Here is a 23,041-nt window from a genome sequence, read left to right as displayed (position 1 = left end):
CTTAACCCTGTCTTCAAAGGAATGGACCTAGTGCATCCCAGATGTCAAGGGCAAACACTGGAATTCTTTTCGTATAGTATACATCTTAGACAGTGTTTTCTAGAAATTATTGAATGTAAATTTAATTTCTAAAGTATTTTTTCCTCCACCTCATTTTTCCAGAGCTAATGGGAGTTGGGTCCTCAGCGTGCATTCATTCACGGGTTAGTCATGCTCACAGGAAGCAGGGGCAGTTGAGAGCACAGGGCCTGTTTCCTTCAGGTACTAAGATGCTCACCTTGGAGAGATGCCTCACGGGTTAAGAGCACTGGCAGCTCTAGCAGAAAACCCTGGTTCAATTCCAGCACCCACATGGTGGCTTATAACTGCCTGCAGTCCTGTGCCAGAGGGATCCAGTGCCTTTCTCTGGCATCCAAAGGTTCAAGCACATGGTACATATAAAATAATACAGGTATATGTACACACACACACACACACACACACACACACAAATATCCATATACAAAAATTATAAAGACATCTTTTTGCTTTTTGGGTTTTTGAGACAAGGTTTCTCTGGATAGCCCTGGGTATCCTAGAACTCACTCTGTAGACCAGCCTGGCCTCAAACTCAGAGATCCACCTGCCTCTGCCTCCTGCGTTCTGGGATTAAAGGCATGTGCCACCACCACCACCACCACCACCACCATCACCACCACCACCACCATCACCACCACCACCACCACCATCACCACCACCACCACCACCACCACCATCACCACCACCACCACCACCACCACCATCACCAGGCTGTAAATAAATTGTTTAAAAAAAAAAAACCATTAAAGTCATCTAAGCAAGGTAGAGAGGAGTCTGCTGAATTTCAGGGACCAAATTATTGGAAGGTGTGGCAGGGGTGGGGATGACATGGGAGGGAAGGGACGGGGAGCGCCCCTCTCCCCGTGTCAGGAGAACATGACGTAAGGTGGAAAGAGTATTCCCAGTGAAAGACAGAGCAGCAGCGAGACCCAAAGAAGCAGGAAGACAGGACCCTAGAGAAGGTGAATTCTGCCCATGAATGATCAGTGGTCTTACCATGCATGTGAGCTTTTCTCTTTTTATCAACATAAGGATGCTTGCAGGCTGGAGAGGTGGCTCAGTGGTTAAGGGCACTGACTGCCCTTCCAGAGGTCCTGAGTTCAAATCCCAGCAACCACATGGTGGCTCACAACCATCTGTAATGAGGTCTGATGCCCTCTTCTGGTGTGTCTGAAGACAGCAACAGTGTACTTATACATAAAATAAATAGATTTAAAAAAAAAAAAATAACACCTTGCAATTTTTAACCAAGTCAGTGTTCTCGACAGGTGGGTCACGGCCCCTTAGGAGGGGTGAAGGGCCCTTTCACAGGGCCACCTGAGGCCATCAGAAAACACAGATGTTTACATTACGACTCATAACAGTAGCATGATTACAGTTATGAAGTAGCAATGAGAATAATTTTGGTTTTTGGGGGTTACCACACATGAGGAACTATTAAAGGGCCCCAGCACTGGACAGTTTGAGAACCGCTGATTTATGTGACTTCAACACGGACACAACAGATCCGTATTATTAACTTACTTCCTCCATGTGGTTCCTTTGGCTTATAAACGCTCTTTGTATCTCACCAGTCATTTCCTTGCTACACACTTTACGTTGTTAAGCTGGTGAATTCTGACTGCTCTCGAGATTACTCAGTGTGAGCATTGACTCTGAAAACATGGATTTAACCTTTAACCCTTGGCCGTTTCTCGCCAACAGAGCATTCACTGGAGGGAAGCGTTGAACATCTTGAAGCTGGTCGTTTCTCGGTCAGCCAGCCTGGTATTGCCTTCCTACCAGCACAGTGACCTCTCCAAGATAGAACTCCACCGGGTGTGGACCAGCGCCTCGAAGGAACTGCCGGGCAAGACCCTGGATTTCCACTTTGACATCTCAGAGGTCCTGACCCACTGTGACCTTTTCTGTGAACTGTAGCCCGAGTTTATGATGCCAGTAGCCTAGAGGGAGGAAGACATCTGAAGCCTAAATTAGGTTCTGTCCCTTTAAGAATGAGTGGGTATGGGGCTCTCAATTAAATTCTTATTAGAAATGGAAACCACAGGCTGGAGATGGCTCAGTGGGTAAGAACGCTTGCCTTCCAGGCACAAGGACTAGAGTTCAAATTCCCAGCATCCATGTGAAAAGCGTGACATAGTTAGCCATGTATGTCCGTAATCCCACCACTGTAGGGTGGAAAAAGGCAGGCACTGAGAGCTCACAGGGCAGGCTAGACAGAACATGACTTTGCAGTGCAGTGAGAGACCCTGTCTCTAGAAAATAGGTGGAAAAAGAGAAAAGACCCTTCCGTCCTGTGTCCTGCTCTGGCTGCCACTGGGCTACATGTAGGCACACACTCCTGTCTGTGGATCACACAAACAAATGACAGAGACACAGGCAGGGGCTGGGAGGGGATGAAAGAGGGGAGGGGTGAGTAAGTGAGGGGAGAGAAGGGGATGAATAAGGGAGGGAAAAGGGGTGAGGAAGGGAGGGAAGGGGTGAGGAAGGGAGGGGAGGGGTGAGGAAGGGAGGGGAGGGGTAAGGGAGGGAGGGGAGGGGTGAGGAAGGGAGGGGAGGGGTGAGGGAGGGAGGGGAGGGGTGAGGAAGGGAGGGGAGGGGTGAGGGAGGGAGGGGAGGGGTGAGGGAGGGAGGGGAGGGGTGAGGAAGGGAGGGGAGGGAGAGATTGATTTCTTCGTTGCCCTTTTCTGAGTTCAAGATGTGACACCTGTATCATACAGTTAGTATGAAAATGATAGTAAGATAGTCAGCAGCCATATTTAACTTTTTTCTGGGGTTGGGGGTAGGACTATTTTTCAGCCTTTAACTTGAATTTGTTTTGATCCAAAGATGTAGAGAAAGCATTAGCTAGTTAATCTAAATCCTTCAGCTCACAGGAGCCCAGACCTGCTCTAGACCAGTAGGGCCCTAGGAGCTAGATACAGATGGTCCCAGTCAGTTTCTGCCATGTCAAGGATCTCCGGTTGAGACCTTGTTGGAGGCAGAATGTAAAAGGTTCTCTCCTGCCTGGCCACATACTGTGGGAGTTCCAGAAAGTGACCTTTATGAAGTATTATTAAGAATACTTTGGCTGGGGCTGGAGAGATGGCTCAGTGGTTAGGAGCACTGTCTGCTCTTCCAGAGGTCCTGAGTTCAATTCCCAACAACCACATGGTGGCTCACAACCATCTGTAATCAGACCTGGTGCCCTCTTCTGGCCTTCAGGCGTACATGCAGGCAGAAAGCTGTATGATGTATACATAATAAATAAATGTTTAAAAAAAAATGCAAACATCTTTAAAAAAAAAAAAGAATACTTTGGCTGGGGTTGGGGATTTAGCTCAGTGGTAGAGCACTTGCCTAGCAAGCGCAAGGCCCTGGGTTTGATCCTTGGCTCCAGAAAAAAAAAAAAGAAAGAAAGAAAGAAAAAGAAACATGAAAGAATACTTTGGCCATGATCTCATCTGTTTGAATAATAATTTAGATAAAATTGTCAATAACTGAGAGTACATAAAGATTGATGACTAGAGATTGGAGAGAAGGAAATTAATTTTAATCTTTTATTATAAGACATTATTTCAAAACGGAGCTGAATGGTAATTGCAGCACACAGGAAACAGGCTTCAACCCAAAGCCAGCATGGTCTAGGGAACAAGTTCAAGCCAGGCAGACCAGAGCTACAGAGACAGACAGACAGACAGACAGACAGACAGACAGACAGACAGACAAGGGTGGCAGCGAGAAGAGCAAGAGACGAGGGAAAGAAATTGAGTCTTTCAAGCTTGAATATCTGAAAACTGGCTTAGCCTTCTTCACTTTGCTTCAGTCTTCAGTCACTAGAGTCTAAAGCATTATTTATGAGGCCGTTGCCTTGGCTTCTTGCTGACGAGGAAAGTGGGGAGATATCTTTGTGGCTCAGAACATGTACTGAACACCAGGAAAACAAGCCAGCATGCAACACTGAGTTTTTCTGTGTCCGATCAAGTTCTAATCACCTGACCAGTTTTTTGTCTCATCTTTTTCAAGATGGGGTTTCTCTGTGTGTAGCCCTGGCTGTCCTGGAACTCACTCTGTAGACCAGGCTGGCCTTACAGAGATCCTGCCTCTGCCTCCCGAGTGTGGGCCACCTCACCCGGCTTCCACACGATCGCTTTCTCATTACTTCTGCGCTGAGCAGTTCCTTGTACGGTAGAAGTGTAGAGGTGGGATCATAACCTCTGCATCATTCTTTCTCCAGACTCCGATCATTGGGAGACGGTATGATGAACTCCAGAATTCCTCCGGACGGGATGGGAAACCTAGGGCCATGGCTGTCACCCGGAGTGCATCCTCCACCTCCTCAGGCTCTAACTCCAATGTCCTTGTTCCTGTGAGCTGGAAAAGACCCCAGTATTCTCAGGTATAGCTCCTTATGTGAAACTAATTCACCAGCACCCCAGTAACGTTGCCACCTAGACCCCGACCCTTCCAGCAATGGGTCTCAGAGTCAACCCTTTTATCTGTGAACAGGGCATTGGCTGTTCTGGCCTCTTCTCTCACTGGCTCTACCTCTCTTAGGATTTGCAAACAATACCTGCTCTGGTCTCCCTTTCCCATGGCAGCCTTCCAGTGTGGAAAGCACTTCTGACCCTTGCCCCCAGGCCATGTCCTAACACCATGTCCCATAAAGAGAAGTCTGGGCCGCACACTTGAAGAGCCTTCTAGACATTCTCCTCCGAGCATAAACTTTAAGCATAGTTGACATCAGCACACCAAACTTTGTGAGGAGAGCAGAAGCAACCAGGAGAATTCTCTGTGTCATCACAGCGTGGGCCTGGGTACGGCCTGTGGGTAACTGTCATGGTATTGATGCCCCATGGCTGTCAGGTAAAGCTTCTGCATTATTCTGAAGTATTTTAGTGGCATGTGCCAGACACCCACTGGAAAGTTATTTTAAGTGGAAAAGGGATTTATTACACCATCCATGTTAGTGTTGTGTAAAAGAGTCAAAGTCGCTGAGGGGCTGGATTAATGGAGGTTGGCTCATGTGTGAGGCTCTGGTGGTTCACAGTCACTTGGACCTGTGGCTGGGCCTGTGGCAGCACAGAACGTCGTGATGGAACTTTACGTTGGAGGAGGCTCATTCGTCAGTAGCTAGGAAGCAAAGGGAAAGAGAAGGGCCGGGAGTCCTGCTGCCTCCTCCTCCTACAGCCCACCCCCAATAATCTAGCTTCCTCCCACTAGGCTCCACCCCCTGTGGTCCGCCATGTCCTAGTAGCACTGCAGCTGCTGACCAAGCCTTAGCGCGTGGACTTTTGATAAAAATTGAAGATCAGGATGGTAGCAGCATTTGTCTTGGCTGCGAACACAGCTGCAGCCCAGGGCCCAGACGTTAGGATCCAGAGCCTTGGATTCCCTCTCCTTCTTACTGCCCCACCTCCCTTCTTCCCTTCCCTTCCCTTCCCTTCCCTTCCCTTCCCTTCCCTTCCCTTCCCTTCCCTTCCCTTCCCTTCCCAAGTTCATGACCCCTGCTTGTCCCCTTCGATAGCTCTATTCTCAGAGACACTCTAGGGATCTATGGCAAACTCTAATGGTTCCAAATTCTTATGGTTTTGGGTTCTGATGATTTCATGCTGGAGACCCACCCTTCTCTGACATCCACAGTAGTTCTGGAAGAGGGGCTTTTGGTTAGAGTGATTTGTTTTTATGGTGCAGTACTTACAGAAGCCAGAAGAGGGCATCAGATCCCCTGAACTGAACTTACAGATGGTTGCGATGTGGGTGCTGGGAATTGAACCCAGGTCCTCTGCAAGAGCAAAAAGTGCTCTTAACTGCTGAGCCGTCTCTCCAGCCCAGAGAGGAGACCTTTCCAGGATAGAAAGCAAGCCTGGGTTATCAGAAGCAGGCTAGGTAGGTACTGGGCAAGGCCAGCTGTGTCTGTGTGCACACCACAAAGCTCAACACCGTCTCCAGGACTGGAAGCCCATCACAGAGCCTAGTGGCACACTACAATGGCCGATGATCACAGTCATGGTGAGGGAAGAGATTAGAAAGTTCTGCCCTGGAGTTGGGGATTTAGCCCAGTGGTAGGTCCCCAGCTCCAAAAAAAAAAAAGTTTCTCCCCGTACCTTGTTCCATTGATTTCAGAATTAATGAAACTAAGACCTAGGGAGATAAATATCTGAGAAATCTGCCATCCTTCAGAATGAGAGCTGCAGCGAACCAAGTTCCATAAAGAAAGAAAATCTTCAGCCGGGAGTAGTGGTGCATAGCTTTAATCCCAGAGAGACAGAAGCAGGCAGATCTGTGAGTTCGAGGACAGCCTGGTCTACGTAATGAGTTCCAGGATGGCCCAGGTGACTGAGAGAGACCCTGGCTCAAAAAAAGGAGGAGGGGAGGAGGAAGAAGATCTCAGGGTGAATAGCACCCTCTAGAAGTTTCCATCTGTAAAAGCAAAAGCCGAAAAGGGGATTCGCAGGGTGGTTTTGTGACCGGTTCTTAAGTGCATCAACACCTCTAGGTTCACACTATCTCTTGGTTCCAGAAGAGACGCTGTACATATGAGGCTGAAAAAGAATGTTCTGGAGGAAAAACAAAGAGATTTAAATCTACTTCCTTTTAACTTTACTATGCCTTATGAGTAACTGAACACTTTCAGTCTACAGACAGTAAGAATGTTACCTCATTGGAGACAGAGAAGTCTGGTTCTATAACAAAATAGATTTATTTCTGATGGAAGGAAAGCTAAGCCTCCCTGAAACTAAAAGTTCCCACAGACAGGACAAGATCTCAAGGGAACTCTTGGATGGCTATGGGAAGGCCTAGAAGTTGATTTCCCTGAGCAAAACAGGTTTGCCCTGCACAGTTCAAACATGGAGAGGACCTTGTTTTTGGTTAACAGTCACTTGAAAATAAATACATAATATCTATTTTATTATCGTGAGCTGAAGAGATGGCTCAGCAGTTAAGAGCACCGATTGCTACAGAGGCCCTGGGTTCAGTTCCCACGTGGCAGCTCACAACCATCTGTAACTCCAGTTTCGGGGGAATCTCACGCCCTCTTCTGGCCTCTGCAGGCATTGCACACATATGGTGCACATGCATTCATGCAGACAAAACACTCTTACCACTAAAATAAAAAGTGTTTTAATAAATAAATTAAATAAATAAATAAGGAGGTCTGCCTCTGTGCTAAGAACATTTGTGTAGCCTGCCTTGCAGCCCTGGATTTACTCCTCAGTACCACAAACAAGTTAATTTTTCATTTTTTAAAACTAAAACTCGATTCATTTATTTGATGGACTGTGCCACATTGCATACCCACCACATCACATATGCGGAGGTGACAGGAGAACTTGTGGAGTCGGTTCTCTCCTTCTACCATGTAGGTTCCGGGGATGCTGCTCAGGTAAGCCAGGATTGACAGCAGTTGTCTTTACCAGCTGAGCCTTCTAGCCAGCCCTAATAGGCTCAGCTTTGCATAACTATGCTGTATGGTCTATGTCACCAGAGAGGAAGGAACCTGATCAACAAAATGCCTCAGGAAGATCAGATTACAAACAAACCCAGACGCCATTTTCTTCATTAGTCATCAGACTAATGGACCCAGCCCACTGTGGGTGGAGCCATCCCTGGGCTGGTGGTCTTGAGTTCTATAAGCAAGCCAGTAAGCAGCACCCCTCCGTGACCTCCATATCAGCTCCTGCCTCCAGGTTCCTCCCTTTCTTGGGTTTCTGTCCTGACTTCCTCCAGTGATGGATTATGATCTGGAAATCCTCCCCGACTTGATTTTAGTCATGCCGTTTCCCAGAAGCAATAAAAAAAATTCTAGCTAAAGCAACCACCATTCACTTTCGGTGGCCAGGACCTGTATGTCTGAGGGCAGATTTGCACATGGGACCCCAGAATGAAAACCCTCCCTGTGCTTTCTCGTTTTCCAGAAAAGAACAAAAGAGAAGCTGGTGCACGTCCTCTCTCTGTGCGGCCAGGAAGTCGGACTAAGCAAAAACCCGTCTGTAAGTTCTCTCCCGCACCTCAGTTATTTTGGCATCATATTGCTTTTGCTTTTGGTCTTTTCTGTCACTGATGGTGAAGATTCTAGTATGACTGACACGTCCGATAGGCGCCATCTGCATTCAGCACCTTCTCACACCGTTATCCCAGAGACAAGGAAGACTTCCCTGCTGTTTGCCATCAGAAACAGCTGTATTCAGACCTTTATTATCTTTGCAAACATGCCCAGACTGTATTACCACATACGCGATAGTGTCTGTCACACTGCCATCTGGGACGAGCCTTCCTCTCAGTCCTCGTGGATACAGTTTTGCTCACCACACACTCATCCTATTAAAGAATCACCATTTTGCTTACCTAAAATAACACGCAAATAATCATGTATCGGCTGAAGTTTGCTCACAATGTGACATCTGCTCACCACTCACAGCACAGTAGCAAAACAATAAAACGTTACACAGACCTATCAAAATGGTGCTGTGTAAGTTTCCGCTGGTGTTACAGGTGGAAAAGAAAATGCCCTCGAGCTTTTAGAGGGACAGATAGATGACTGCCAGAAAGCAAACTTCTGAAATAGAAAATTCAAATTATGTATGGTGAGCATATTCTTAGAGGGCCTGGAAATGTGTCTCTGTGTGTGTGTGTGTGTGTGTGTGTGTGTATGCATTTATTTTTTTTTCCTTTTTTTTTTTTTTTCGGAGCTGGGGACCGAACCCAGGGCCTTGCACTTGCTAGGCAAGCGCTCTACCACTGAGCTAAATCCCCAACCCCTTGAGCATGCATTTATGTGTGTGCATGTGTGTCTGTGTGAGTGCGTGCGTGTGTGTGTGTGTGTGTGTATGCATGTATTGTGTGCATGTGTGTGTAGATTATGGTATCTTTATGCTTAAGTTTAAAAGGAAATAGGGAACTGAGAAATTTAGAATCATCAAGCACATTTCTCTGCGGAGCTGTTTTAATGCCCCAGACTATGTCTATTCCATACAAGCAGGTGAGACATTGGAGACCCATGAAAACCTGCCAGCCTGCCAACGGATTTTTCCCTCAGCTGGGAAAGGGTTTCTGTTTAAGTCACCTTTGTAGTGTGACTTTGTTATCAGAGGGCTGCTCTGGTGGCTTTGTTCCATGCAGCATGGCCCGCAGTGGAGAGAAACCATTTTTGAATGGCTGACCAGGGCCGTTTCATACTGGTGTTGGGAGCAGCTAAATCCACACAGGCACGCTTCCGTATACTTTCTGGCCATGATGTTTGCCTGGAGTGTATGGCTGTCATTTAAGCAGCACTCACCAGGAAAGGTGCCTCCGTGGAGGTAATCGGACCAGGCCGATGGCTCTACCACCCTCCACTTCATGTGTCTTGCACACTCCTCGAGGTCCATGTGTACGTCACATCGCATGGCAAACGGGAAGCGTTCCCTATCTGCAACACCCAGGAACGGGCGCTTCCAGCCTCAGCGGATTTTAGATCGGGGTGGATTGGGGTAGACGTGACCCAGTGATCACGCCTCAAAATCTAGACTTCTCTAAAATCTGCAAACATGGAAATTTCATCTTTCCAAGTTTCAGTTTTGCCAGTGGGGGGTGGCGGCAGCTCATGCCTTTAATCCCAGCACTGGGGAGGCGGAGGCAGGTGGGTTCTGTGAGTTCCAGGGCAGCCTACTCTAGAGCATGAGTTCCAAAACAGCCAGGGCTACACAAAGAGAAACCCTGCGTGTGTGTGTGTGTGTGTGTGTGTGTGTGTGTGTGTGTGTGTGGTTGAGGGATGGGGGGCAGAAGGGGTTTGCAGATGTAAGCCAGATGTGGCATGTGGCACATGCCTTTAATCCCAGCATGTGGGAGGCAAAGGCGGGAGGATCTCTGTGAGTTTAAGGCCAACCTGGTCTGCATAATGACTTCCAGGAGAGCTAGAATTATAAAGAAAAACCCTGTCTTGGTAAGTTATTTAATAATGAAAGTTGAGATTTAAAACATATTAAGATTTGGGGTTTTCATATCTGAGATGCGCAATCTGTGCCATCCACAACACAGGGCTCTCTTTATACACTAGAAAAAGGAAAAGAGGTGAAATGTTCACACTCGTTCATTCTTTTTACCTTAGAAAGATATTTGTTATATTTCTGTTCTTATAATGTCTTGCCCACTTTAAAGGATCAAGAGAACATTATAATGGTTATGTAAAGTGTCAACACAGACTATAGCTCTCCCCTCAAAAGAGTTAAGACAGCTTCTATTTAAGCCTTTGAGCCACATTTTAGTGGCCATGGCCTGGGAACACAGATTCAAGTTTACCTGACTGATGTGTCCACCATGGAATGTTTCCTAGTGAGAACTTAGGACATTTATCAGATGCATTGTGGGAGACTGAAGGCAGGTATGTGACCAACCCCAAAAGGGGAAATCCCTTCTGCTGGATTCTTACCTTGGATTAGTAGCAGCCAGAGGCCTGCTAAGAATATATTCCAAATGTTTGACTTATTAATCAAATAGGTGTTTGATCAGACTCAAGGGTGAACAAAGAATGGGCCTTAGGAGGACTAAAAATAGCCGGGCTGTGGCGGCTCACACCTTTAATCCTAGCACTAGGGAGACAGAAGCTGGTGGATCTCCGTATTTGAGGCCAGCCTGGTCTATAGATCTAGTCCCAAGACAACCAAGTCTACAGAGAGAGACCCTCTTCCAAAAAACCAAAACAAAACAAAACAAAAAACAAGAAAAACAATAACAACAAAGACTAAAAGTACTCCAAGATGATTTTAGGTCTGGATCGGCACCATTCCAACTCTCCACAATAACGAGGTTCTGATTGTTTTATTCATCATTGTGGTGTCTTCACCCCTAGCCCCGGGGACTTTAGTTCACAACAGAAAGCTTTTAGTGTCCTATCTATATTCAATAGAGACTGACTATTGAAACCTTTGCTGTTTATTGGTTCTTCAGGGTTCTATTAAGTCGGGCATGGCAGCTTATACTGTAAACCTCAGGAGGCTGAGGCCACATAGTGAGTCCAGGGCAGCCTGCAAGACAGAATGAGACCTTCTTCTTCCCAAAAACAAAAACAGACCCCACCAACCATCATTTGAAGGTCTATTGAAAGGTCTCAGTAGCGGGGTGTGGGGGCACCCAGTGCTTGGTGTTTATGCCTTCCTTTCCTTTCTGATCTTTCTGAGTTTTGAACCCAGACACTCTTTGATGCCAGTGCCCCGCTGCTGAGCCTGTGTTAATCCCAGCACTTGGGAGGCAGAGGCAAGCTTATCTCTGTGTTTATGGACACCCTCCTCTCCACAGAGCATTCCAGGCCAACTGGAACACCCAGGGAGACCCGCCTCAAAAAGTCAATTAATTAATTAATTAAAAATAGAATGTCTAACTAAAAAGAACCTAAGCATAAAAAGTTGGCTTCTCTTTCTTAATCCTCCCCAATTCCTGGTTTGTCTTTCAAAGGGTTAAATCCTTTGCTCCTGTGGTTATCTTTCCAATGTATCTTGACGTCATCCTTTGAATATTATTTATATACATTTGACCTGCGAAGGTATATGATTTCTAACCTCAGTCGGCGCAAGAAGAGTGGAAAATTTTAGCTGCTTCAGTTTGTGAACACATGCTTAATTGTTTTACACACACACACACACACACACACACACACACACACACACACACACACGGTAAGTAGTGTCCCACCATCCCCACTAAGAGATAGCCAGCTGCTTTCAACTCTAGCATGCTTTTGTAGTGTGTGAACTCCAGTGTTTGCAGCGAGTTTAATCCAAAGGCACCTGTCCAACATAAATAATAAGAGAACATTCTAAAAATACCCACTTAAGGAATTAGGTGTGTACTGGAGACACAGTTGTCCAGGGAACCAATGGCCATCAGTCACTGCACAAACAACAGAGGACTGTGAGATTCTCAAAAGAGACTTCTTTTGATCCCTAGGTGATTTTTTCCTCGTGTGGAGACCTGGATCTGCCGGAGCATCAGACGAGCCTGGTGTCGTCCGAGGACGGCACCCGGGAGCAGGAGAACATGGATGACGCCAACAGCGAGCAGCAGTTCAGAGTCTTCAGGGACTTCGACTTCCTGGACGTGGAACTGGAGGACGGGGAGGTACGGTGTCTCCTCTGTCACAGTCAAACGCTCGCTTGGCTTGAAACAGTGTTGCTCTCTCCGCTGCTGACCACTTGGCCTGGCTAATGAAACAATGTTGCTTTCTCCGCTGACCACTTTCTGTAGCAACTTCTCTAGTTAGGAAGCTGTAAACTCCGTTTTGAATCAAGTTCTGCAAAGAATAGCTGCTTCACTGTTGCACAGATCACCCCGCCCTTCCTGTCTGAGCCTGAAGCAAAAGTTGCCAACTTATTTCTAAATGGCAGAGATGTGAATCGTAATGACTACACAGACTGTGTGTGTAGTCTGAGGGAGAATTTCTTTTTTTTTTTTTTTTTTTTTTTTTAATCACAGGAACACATCATTTCTAAGCCTGTTCACTGGGACCTGGGCAAAATATGCTAACAATTTCATTTCTAACGTAAAGTTGATGTGATTCAGTCACTTCAAAGCCCAGGTTGCCACCCCATGAGATCAGAGCCCTCGGGCTCCTGCATTCCTGTGCCATGTTTAATGAAATCATTAGTGCTTAGAATGGAATATAAAACGTGGGACAGAGATCTGCTGTCTTACCCCTGCTTCGGGGCTGGTTGGTGGTCGGCATTCCAGACATCTGGGGCAGCCGAATTCAAGTCATGGCAGGCGTGTGCAGATCCGTCTGTTTAGAATGGCAAGAATGAGACCCGTTTTTGCTCTCTGTGGACCTGGGAGGAGGGAGAAAACCATCTGCCATTGTACAGCTCAGGGCATGTTGTCTGGGAGAGGCAGTGCCTTCCCTCCAGGGAATGAAAACCCAAGATTGCCTCTTCTAATGCTGCCTTGGTCAATGCCCATTTAATGGAATGCACTCTCCCTTCCAGCTCCAGTCCTTACAGCTAAAGGCCCAAAGCAAACGTTGATCATAGCCTGCCGTAGGTAGGCGCCTCCTAACCGTAACTGAGATCTGATGGGAAAATGACAGTCTGAGTGGCTGACAGAAGGAATGTGACTTCTGGTAAACCCACTCACTCATGTCTAGTTGAGGCCCAAAGTGCTGGCTTCTGTTGTCCACCCAGGGCCATGTTTGCCTCCAAGCTGAAGAGATGAGAGCACTCAGCACATTGGGTAACCCCAAACCTAAGAGTGTCAAAGCACTGGCTGAGGCTCGCCCTGTTGGTCAGTGGTAGAGCATTTGCCTGCTATACTCAAGGCCCTGGGGTTGTATCTCCATTGCTACCTCCCCACCCCTCCCCCACAGAAGATAGTAAGAGAAAAGAAGTACTTCCCCATATTGTGATAGTCACCTTCGACCTCAGCACTGGGGAGGCAGAGACCGGCTGATCTCTGAGTTCGAGGTCAGCCTGGTGTTCCGGGACAGCCAGGGCTGCATAGTAAGACCCTGTCTCAAGAAACAAAAAAGAAAAAGAAAAAAAAGTACTGACCCCCAGGCAAGCTTCAAATGAACACCTGCCTAATTTTCCTCTTAAACTGTTCTTAAACCTATTAAGAGGATTGCAGGGGGTTTGCTAACCACGGTTAGTGACCAAGAAGGAATTCACTAAATGCAGCAAAGAAGCTATTCTTAGATTAGGGTTCAAGGACAGCACCCTCTGCTTTCTAGATGTTAAAGGCATCCTTCTGTCTCTGATCCAGGACAGTATTACACAGAGCATCCTGGAAGGCAATCAGACATAATTCCAGAACTGCTGGCTCAGTGGCAGAATATTTATCTAACAAATCTAACAGGCTTGACTACCTGGCTATCTCAGCCCTGAGAAAAACAAAACAAAACAAACAAACAAACAAAACTGACGCTTTCGGGGACAGTAAATGATAAATACCAGAACCTGTCTGTCATTAGCCAACAGCAACTGACAACTGAAGATCACCTCAGGGACTTTATCATCTAAGGTTGAGATGTTAGAGAGCTGGAGAGGTGGCTCAGCAGGTAACAGCACCAACTTCCCTTCTTAAAGACCTGGGTCTGGTTCCCAGCACCCACCTGGTAGCTCACAGCCATCTGTGACTCCAGTTCCCAGGGATAGGGCGCCCTCTTCCGGCTTCTGCGGGCACTGCATGTGAATGGTGTACACCGATCCATGCAGGCAAAGCACTCCATACACAAAAAAAGAAATCAGTACTCTCAAAGATTAATATTTGTATAAGGAGCTCAAGAAAATAAGAAAAATTGGTCTAAGCAAAGTAGTGAAAAGAGCAAACACTTTTGTAATCCCAGGGACTCGAAGGCAGGTGGCTCAAGAGACCCAGGGTTCAAAATTAGGCTAGTCAACACAGATAGCCTCTGTTTCAGAAATAAAGAAGAATCCCCCATTGAGGATGCTTTGCAGTTCTGAACTAAAATAAAACAGGAGACACTGAGAGGTCGAGAGCACAGTAGCATGGAAACATTTGAACTTGAGTCTTCCTGAATGTCAGGTCTGCCCCTTGGGCCCATGGGTATAATCAAAACTCCAGGGCTGGAGAGATGGCTCAGCGGTTAAGAGCACTGACTGCTCTTCCAGAGGTCATGAGTTCAGATCCCAGCAACCACATCGTGGTTTACAACCATCTGTATGGGATCTTATGCCCACTTCTGGTGTGTCTGAAGATAGCTACAGTGTACTCATATGCATTGAATAAAAAATACGTCTTAAAAAAAAAACAAAACTTCCTGTGGACCTAGCATGAGGGGTCAAATGTCCTGTGCAGGCCACATGGCACAGTGTCATGCATGCAGCTGGCATTCTCTCTGCTAGTCACTGGATAATCCCATCAGTGGCCAATAGCTCGTGTTGAAGCCAGTGATATAAGCATACTCTGGCTTCTTCGTCAAAACATGGCTGCCAAAACAGAAACAAAGGAACAAGCAAAATCCCAAGTTAATTTTGGAATCAGAATAAAACCTTCATCCCAGCTTTTGCCCTCGGAGGCTGCAGGCTCTTTTAAAGGGGCTGTGTCCCTGGGCTGTTCATCTCCCATCTGGCCTGAACAGATCAGGACCGTACTTTTAGCTTTGTAAGTGGGATCGACTGATACCCCTTTCTAGCCCTCTTTTCTCCCCCGGGGGCATTTAAACATTTCCTCACAAACAAGTATTCAGACATTCTAAGTAAACAGGCGTTAAAGAGAAACAATGTTGTCCCCGAAGTTGGAAGTTGCTTCTGTGAGTGGGCTCATGACATCACTTCAGCCGGGAAGCCAGGAAGGCAGGCAGGAGCTCTGAGGGTGAATAGTGAGTGATTTTTCTCCTTTGGCGCTTGGGCATACTTTCCTTCATTTGTAAGAGTTGAGTCTACTGAGGAATATATTGCTAACACTGTTACTTGTTGTGTGGAAACTAAAATGCACTAAAGTGTTTCATACAATCATTTTAAATAGACCTTTTGTTTGTTTTTCTGTCCATTCAAACTGCTCCCCAGGAACTTCAGGTAAGACACTGTTACTCTTACTTGATCCTGGCGCTCAGGGAGGTGCACTGTATCATTGCTGTATCATTGTATCTCGTATCTATAACAACCAGAGCGCTTACCTCCCCTCCAGCACGTCTGCCTACCTGTGTGTCGACTTCTACCTAAGTATGTGATAGAAGAGGGGTTTTGGAGGGGAGGGGTTTGTTTGTTGTTTTTGATTTGGTTTGGTTTTTGCCCTCCCCCCACCCCTTGGCTGCTCTAGTATGGAAATATCTTCTAAAATATAAAAGTGCTTTATTACCCTTAATTCTGGACATTGCATGGTTGCATCTCTTGAGAGGAGACGGGTCTTTGAATAGGATCTGTGGGTAGGCACCCTACTGTCTCTTATGTCTGACTTTTACTCTGTCGACCGTGAAATCAGGCTGAGGATGTACCTAAGTGGTACAATGTCTACTTAGCAGGGATGGCGCCCCGAGTTCCAGCCCCAGCACTACTGGAAAAACAAAAATCAAAAACAAACAAACAAAACGAAACTAAAAAGAAACACTTCCTTTTCTAAGAAGCAGAAGCTATCTCTATGTCTGGCAACTAGATAAATTAGTGTTTGGCAAAAAGCACACAGGGCTGATAATGGTGATGTCTGGTCCCTGGCCTATCTCAGTGCAGGCAAGCGACCCATGACCCTGCCACTTAGGACTCACTTAAGTAGTTTTATTTGGAAAAATGTATTTGATGTTTTTTGAGGGTTTTTTTTGGGGGGGGTGTTTTGTTTGGGGTTTTTTGTTTGTTTGTTTGTTTGTTTGTTTGTTTTTGGCTAGGGATAGAACTCAATAGGAAAGTGTTTTCTTATTGTGCACAAAGACCTGGTTCAATCTCTGGCACTCTAGTACAAATTGGGATCTGGTGAGAGGCAGAATAAATGGCTCCAACTGAGTGTATTTTGTGCCATGCTGAGAAGGCTGGGCTTGGAGCTGGAAAGATAGCTCAGTGGTTAACAGCGCTAGCTGCTCTTACAGGGGACCCACGTTCAGTTCCTAGCATCTACAGGGCAGTTCACAAACGTCTCTCACTCCAGTTCCTGGAGATCTAACACCCTTTTCTGGCCCACACTGGCACAGCACACACATGGCACACAGGCATACATGCAGACGGAACATTCATACATGCAAAGTAATAATTTTTTTTCTTTTTTCTTTTTTTCGGAGCTGGGGATCGAACCCAGGGCCTTGCACTTGCTAGGCAAGCGCTCTACCGCTGAGCTAAATACCCAACCCCGTAATAATTTTTTTAAAAAGACATCTGGGCTGACTTTTGCACACTATAGACTTTTGCTGTGTGTGCTAGAAACTGAACCCAAGAACCGTTAACAACAGTGAGCACATGTTCTACCTCCTAGCCGCACCATAGTCCTTCCACTGTGGACATTAGCCAGGGCTAGACCCTCAGCCACAACAAGGGAAACAATTTCCACAGCTTTCGCCTCCTCTATGGAGACAGATGTTAACCGTGTCTCCAGTTCTGATGCCCAGGGGGTTTGGTTTCCCCCACATCGAGAGCATCTGTGCCCAGTGGAGCAGCCTCTTACGTGGCATCCCGCTGGGATGCCTCAGGCTCGCATCATGGAGAAGCCCTCCAGAGCTGTGGCTTGCGGGCGCCTGCCCAACCTCATCTGTTCATTTGTTCATTTGGCACAAGAGAAATTTACAGATTCTCACATCCTTGTTCCTGTTTATTTCCCTCCCCACCCCCTCCTTTTGGCTTTTGTTTGTTTGTTTTCTTTTTTACAAACTACATTTCTCCTTTCTTTCAAGATCTTTTGGTCTTATACATTTTTTTTCATATTCCCACTACAGTAGTTACATCAAGCCCTCAACCAAGGAATTAACTGTTCCCACCAGGAAGAAACCTGAATTATTTAGTAGTAATTTCTTTCTTTTTTTAAAGATTTATTTACTTACTTTATGTATATGAGTACACTGTAGCTGTCAGACACACCAGAAGAGGGCATCAGATCGCATTACAGAGGATTGTGAGCCACCATGTGGTTGCTGGGAATTGAACTCAGGACCTCTGGGAGAACAGTCAGTGCTCTTAACCGCTGAGCCATCTTTCCAGCCCATAGTAGTAATTTCTCACAGTCATCTGGGGCAAACAGGTACAGGTTGAGTTTCCTTACACAGAATGCTTGGGACTAGAAGTGTTTCAGATTTGAGGAGTTTTATTTATTTTGTAATATTTACATACACATAATATACACAGTTTCTTGGGGAAGAGCCTTATATCGAAATGCTAAATTCGCTTTTATTTCCTCTGCCTGATGGTAATTTCATTCAGCATTTAGGGGTCCTGGGTTTTGCCTGTGACCTCTATCATGGAATTTTCCACTTGGGAGCTCTATGATGGCGCTCAAGAACAATTGGGATTTTGGAACACTTCAAATTAGGGAAGCCCAACCCATGCAGCGTGAGTACAGACCCAGGTTCAGTTCCCCAGCACCCCAGCAGCTCACAGCCATCTGTAACTTTAATTTCAGGGGATCTGATTCCCTCCGCTGGCTTCTGTGGGCACTGCATGCTCATAGTACACCTACATGCACACGGGCACACACGTAAAATAAAATAAATAAATTATTGAAAACACCGTAACAGGACAAATGGGAGTAACCGTTTCTATATCTGCAGTGAAGTCTTACTATTGCCTTCTTCCACAAATAGTCAACCTCAGACAGGCTGCCAACACCTGCTAGAGGTGAGGTCTGTGACACCGAGGACTGGTCCACCCAAACCCACCCTAGCTAAAACCAGGAACCAGAGGAGGAAAAATAAGCCTCCCGCTCACTGCCTCGGATGCTCGCCCAGGGGCCTTGGACTATTGTGCTGCTCGCCGACCTCCCCTCAGAGGCATAGCTTTACCTCAGGAACCATTAGGCCTTGCTTCAAATGACTGTCAAATGAGATGGAGTGCTGGGTCTTGCCCAGATGATGTCTTGTTTATCATCAGAGTGTGCCTCAGTTAGGGTTTCTATAGCTGCCATGACCGAAACAGTGAACTGAGGAGGGAAGGGTTTATTTGGTGTACATACTGCTGTTCATCATTGAAGGAAGTCAGGACAGGAACTCATACAGGCAGGATCCTGGAGGCAGAGCTGATGTAGAGGCCATGGAGGGATGCTGCTTACTGGCTTGCTCCCCATGGTTTGCTCGGCCAAGAACCCCAAGAATACCATCTCAGGGGTAGCACCACCCACCATGGGCTGGGCCCTCCCTCATTGATCACCAATTGAGAAAAAGCCACAGAGCCGGATCTCATGAAGGCATTTTCTCAACGGAGACTCCTTCCTCTGGGATGACTCTAGCTTGTGTCAAGTTGACACACTCAATCAGTCAATACAGTGTAGATATCTTCCTTTATTCCTGGCTTCAAGAGACAGAAAACCAAACCTCCCATTCATTTCTGCAGGGAAAAAAAAAAAGGTTATGTCAGCCAAATAGACTTATTTAATGCCTGGTGCTTTGTAGAGAAGATGTGAGATACAACTCCAGGAGTTAAAACTTCCTTGGCCGACTAGGCCAGTTCTCACTGATTCAGAATGGGTAACTCGGAAGGACATCTTCAGCGAAATCAACCACTCCCAATTGGGACAATTTAAAGATGAGCCTTAAGCAAAAGCCAACATGTGGCTTCCGATTAGTGCATGGCCCCTCAAACTTTATACAGCTCTCACAGCCTTTAACTCTGTGGGTTTTTCCCCCCCTGTGGAATCTGCTGTGGCAAAGCAGTCTGGGATGTTTACCTAACGAGCTTCTACTTAACAGCCAAGGAATTCTGGAATGTGCTGTGAGCATACTTGTTTCTCCTCCCCATGCTCTAACTAAACCGAGGCTGGCAGGGCGAGGAGGTGTCTGCTAATTTTAAAGTTATTTTAGTATTCATAATCTCCCTCTTTCCTCCTCCTCCTCCTCCTCCTCCTCCTCCTCCTCTTCCTCCTCCTCCTCCTCTTCTTCTTCCTCCTCTTCTTCCTCTTCCTCCTCCTTTTCCTCCTCCTCTTCCTCCTCCTCCTCCTCCTTCTTCTTCTTTTTTTGGACAGATTTTTGAAAACACAAAATTTTCTAGGGTTTCCCAAAATCAACTTTAAGAAATATGTATCTCCTGCCGGGTGCGATGGTGCATGCCTTTAATCCCAACACTTGGGAGAGAGAGGAAGAGAGGGAGGGAGAGACAGAGGCAGAGACAGATACAGATGGAGCTCTGTGAGCTGGAGGGTAGCCTGGACTACAAAGTGAGTTCCAAGGCTATACAATGAGACCTTGTTTCAAAAAAAAAACCCCATATATACATATATAATATACATGTACACACACAATATATATATATATATGTATACACACACAATATATATATATATGTCTCTTTGATGTGTGCCTTCACTTCTACTTGTGTGGTGACACGCATTAGCAGAAAAGCTTTGCTTTTTTTTCTTTCTTTTTTTTTTTTTTTTTTTTGTCTCCTCTCGTTGGTAAACCGAGGTCTGAGCATCACAGCAGATGAGGAAGGGCTTGAGAGTTGATGGTGGCCGCGCTTGTTTGTAAGCTGGGACTGACCGACAGTGTCATGGAAAGCGGATTGTGATGTGATTTCAGGGGGAGAGTATGGACAACTTCAACTGGGGAGTGCGCAGGCGCTCCCTGGACAGCCTGGACAAGTGCGACATGCAGACCCTGGAGGAGCGCCAGCTCTCTAGAAGCACTCCCAGCCTAAACAAGATGAGCCACGAGGATTCAGATGAGTCATCGGAGGAGGACCTCACCGCCAGCCAGATCCTGGAACATTCAGACCTTGTAAGTAGGAACTCTCCCAGAAGCCTTGGGCTTGGTTTTGTCTTTTGAATTAATCCAGGAGTTCTGTTTCCTGCTAAATAAACTCTATGGCTGCTGGACTGAAATCTGAACGCTCGGGTGGAGTCTCAGTGACCTCTTCTCTGTAGGTCGCGGTAGGCAGTTGGTGCCCTAAGGCCAGATTCACAGGGGGCTGGCCCTCTGCTGTGTTAATATGCTAATAACAACCTGTGGCATAAAGAACTTGGAAAAGTGGTGTCTGTCAACCAACCACTGGGGGGCGACGGTGTGTTCCTCTGACAGGAAGCTCCTGTTATGGTCTCTTTGCTTTGTCTTCCAAACAGATCATGAATCTCTCCCCCTCCGAGGAGGCCAATCCTATGGAGCTGCTGACCAGCGCCTGTGACTCCACCCCGGCAGACCCTCATCCCTTCAATGCCAGGATAACAAACTTCGAGGCCTCTTTGCCTGATATCAATAATCTGCAGATTTCGGAGGGGTCAAAGGTGAAGAAGAGATTTGTGGAATTTTTATTATAGTCCGAGGGGCTTTACGCCTCTGCTTTGAAGCTCCTGCCCGTTCCCACGCTTTGAAGTTGATTTACGCTCACAGACTTGAGCAGACCTCCCTTTGGTTGAGAGATTTGGCCTGAGGTCTTTGTAAGAGGAAGTCCTTGACTACTGGCTGCAGAGGGAAGCTGTGGAGAGACTGTTATAGTGGCGAGAGTGTGGTGGCTTTTAAGAAACAATTCTCTAAGTGAGGCGTAGGAGTATTCGCCCGAGGGGGGGGGATTTTTCCCTGCGTAGGAACCATTACACAATTTGCTCATTGATTCCATAGGAATATTTAATGTTGAGCACACAGAATTATGCCAGACTTTCATAAAACTCTCCTAGCTAAAGGTTGGCTTTGAGACAAAAAAAAAAAAACTTGTGGACATTTCATTTTTTTTAATCACAATCCACAGAAAATACCCTGCCCATAAATCATTCATTCGCATGCTGTAACCGCACATATGACCTTTAGTGTAGAATTTTATTTCTTTATACTAGAGATATCAAAATAGTCTGGTATCTACTGGAATGGAATTAGTCATTCCTGATCCTGATTTTGGCTACAGTTTTACAACTTTGTAAAAGGAAAAAATGGTGTGTATGTGTGGGGAGGGGGGAGATATTGCTAAAGGAAAACTCTAACATTTTCTACATCATTTTACAATATGCTGAAATCAAGAAACCTCTGGATGCTTTAAGCCAATAGCAACTACTGAGGTGCAGTTATCTAAAAATATTAGAGCTGAAATAAGAATTCTTTCTAAGGCTGCCCCAACTCAAAAGGAGAAATAAAAACTATAACTGGGATTCTTGGAGTTGGAACTGTCTTTTTTTTTTTTTTTTTTTTGGACAAAAAATAAAATAAAGTTCCCTGAGCAAACTCTTGTTCTAGATTGAAAATCACTAGAACATTAATCCCAAGATTAAGGCATTTTAAGTTAAATTTCTTGGAAAAGCATCAAAAAAAAATTCAGCGTGACTACAGTCTCTCCATGTTTCTTTTAAATATGAGTATATAGACAGACAGACAGATTTCTCTCGAGAGAAATAATCTGATTCTATCAATAAAACATTAAACCTCTGAAAGATAAAAGAAAAAGATACCTCTATTTTCTCATGACCTAAATTCTGTGGTATTTGACATAGTTATGATGTTAGAGAAAACATAGATTCATCCGTAAGAACTTGGCACCACCAAGGACGTGAGCTATCCTGACTCTCTTCTACAGCCTTAACTCCTGCTCATGTTTCCTCATTAATCCCAAATTCAAAATACTGTAAGCCAGTGGCCACAAACTAACCCATGGTAAAGGTCTAAGTCCAGATGTTTCTCTTTCACCTTGACTTTATTTCTAAGACGACTCACAGAAGCACGCACGTGTGTTTCCTTCCTCTGCTTTTCTGACGTGTAGCCCAGTTGCCTTCCTTCCTCTCATGGAACAGGCTGTTCTCCCGCTGACTTCCCCACCCCACACACCGCCTCAGCTCAAGCCCAGCCTCTTTTTCTGTTTTACTTTGTGTATCTCTTCCCTGCCTCTCACTGAGCTCCGATCTGCCTGCCCATGAGCGGATACTTTTTATTGTTTATTGCTCTATGGTTGGGTGAGAGATGAGAGCTACACTCTCACCTTAGCCGCTGCCCTGGGAGGTTACGATGCAGGTGGGTGATGGGGTGCTTTCTGTTTAAGAAAGCCTGTCACCATGGTATAAGGCACACCACAGATTCCCCTCTGAGCGTCTGTCATGTCATGCATTGATGCACTTACATTCTAGCCTTTATTGGAAAAGGAATTTCCTGTTGGAGAACAGGTCTGGATGTGCCTGTCTCTAAGATATTGGGCTGTAAAAGCAGAGTCTATCTGAGTCTGGCTTCTTTCTGGGTTTTGAAACTACAGTAGTCTTGTGAAGCGGGCCTCCAGGGACTGGTCCAGGCGTTAGCATACACATCTTCTGTTCTGGGGGTGCCGAGGTCTTAGGACTATGAAGGCAAATGGCTTCTCTTCCAGCTCCTACTCTGATGGCCAACCCAACACTGAGCAAATAAATGCTTTGAACATGGAGCAGAGGTTGCTAATCTGTAAACACGGAAGCTAGACAGGGTGGAGGG

At 46.1% G+C, this 23,041-nt stretch overlaps 1 protein-coding gene across 4 annotated transcripts in view; it reads left to right on the top strand.

Annotated features, from left to right (window-relative positions):
• The window catches only part of Fry (FRY microtubule binding protein), a 243,032-nt gene that overhangs the window by 193,013 nt on the left and 26,978 nt on the right, over nucleotides 1-23,041 (top strand). For all 4 annotated transcript variants that reach the window (NM_001170398.2, XM_039089331.2, XM_063271250.1 and 1 more), the window contains exons 48-53: nucleotides 1,783-1,962; nucleotides 4,295-4,456; nucleotides 7,977-8,051; nucleotides 11,983-12,153; nucleotides 20,186-20,383; nucleotides 20,725-20,886. In NM_001170398.2, coding sequence (NP_001163869.2) covers nucleotides 1,783-1,962; nucleotides 4,295-4,456; nucleotides 7,977-8,051; nucleotides 11,983-12,153; nucleotides 20,186-20,383; nucleotides 20,725-20,886 — 948 coding nt within the window. The remainder of the gene's footprint in view (nucleotides 1-1,782; nucleotides 1,963-4,294; nucleotides 4,457-7,976; nucleotides 8,052-11,982; nucleotides 12,154-20,185; nucleotides 20,384-20,724; nucleotides 20,887-23,041) is intronic.

The sequence above is a fragment of the Rattus norvegicus genome, chromosome 12 (genome assembly GCF_036323735.1).
Source record: "Rattus norvegicus strain BN/NHsdMcwi chromosome 12, GRCr8, whole genome shotgun sequence".
NCBI classification, from domain to species: domain Eukaryota; kingdom Metazoa; phylum Chordata; class Mammalia; order Rodentia; family Muridae; genus Rattus; species Rattus norvegicus.
This window is presented reverse-complemented; position numbering and strand designations above follow the sequence as displayed.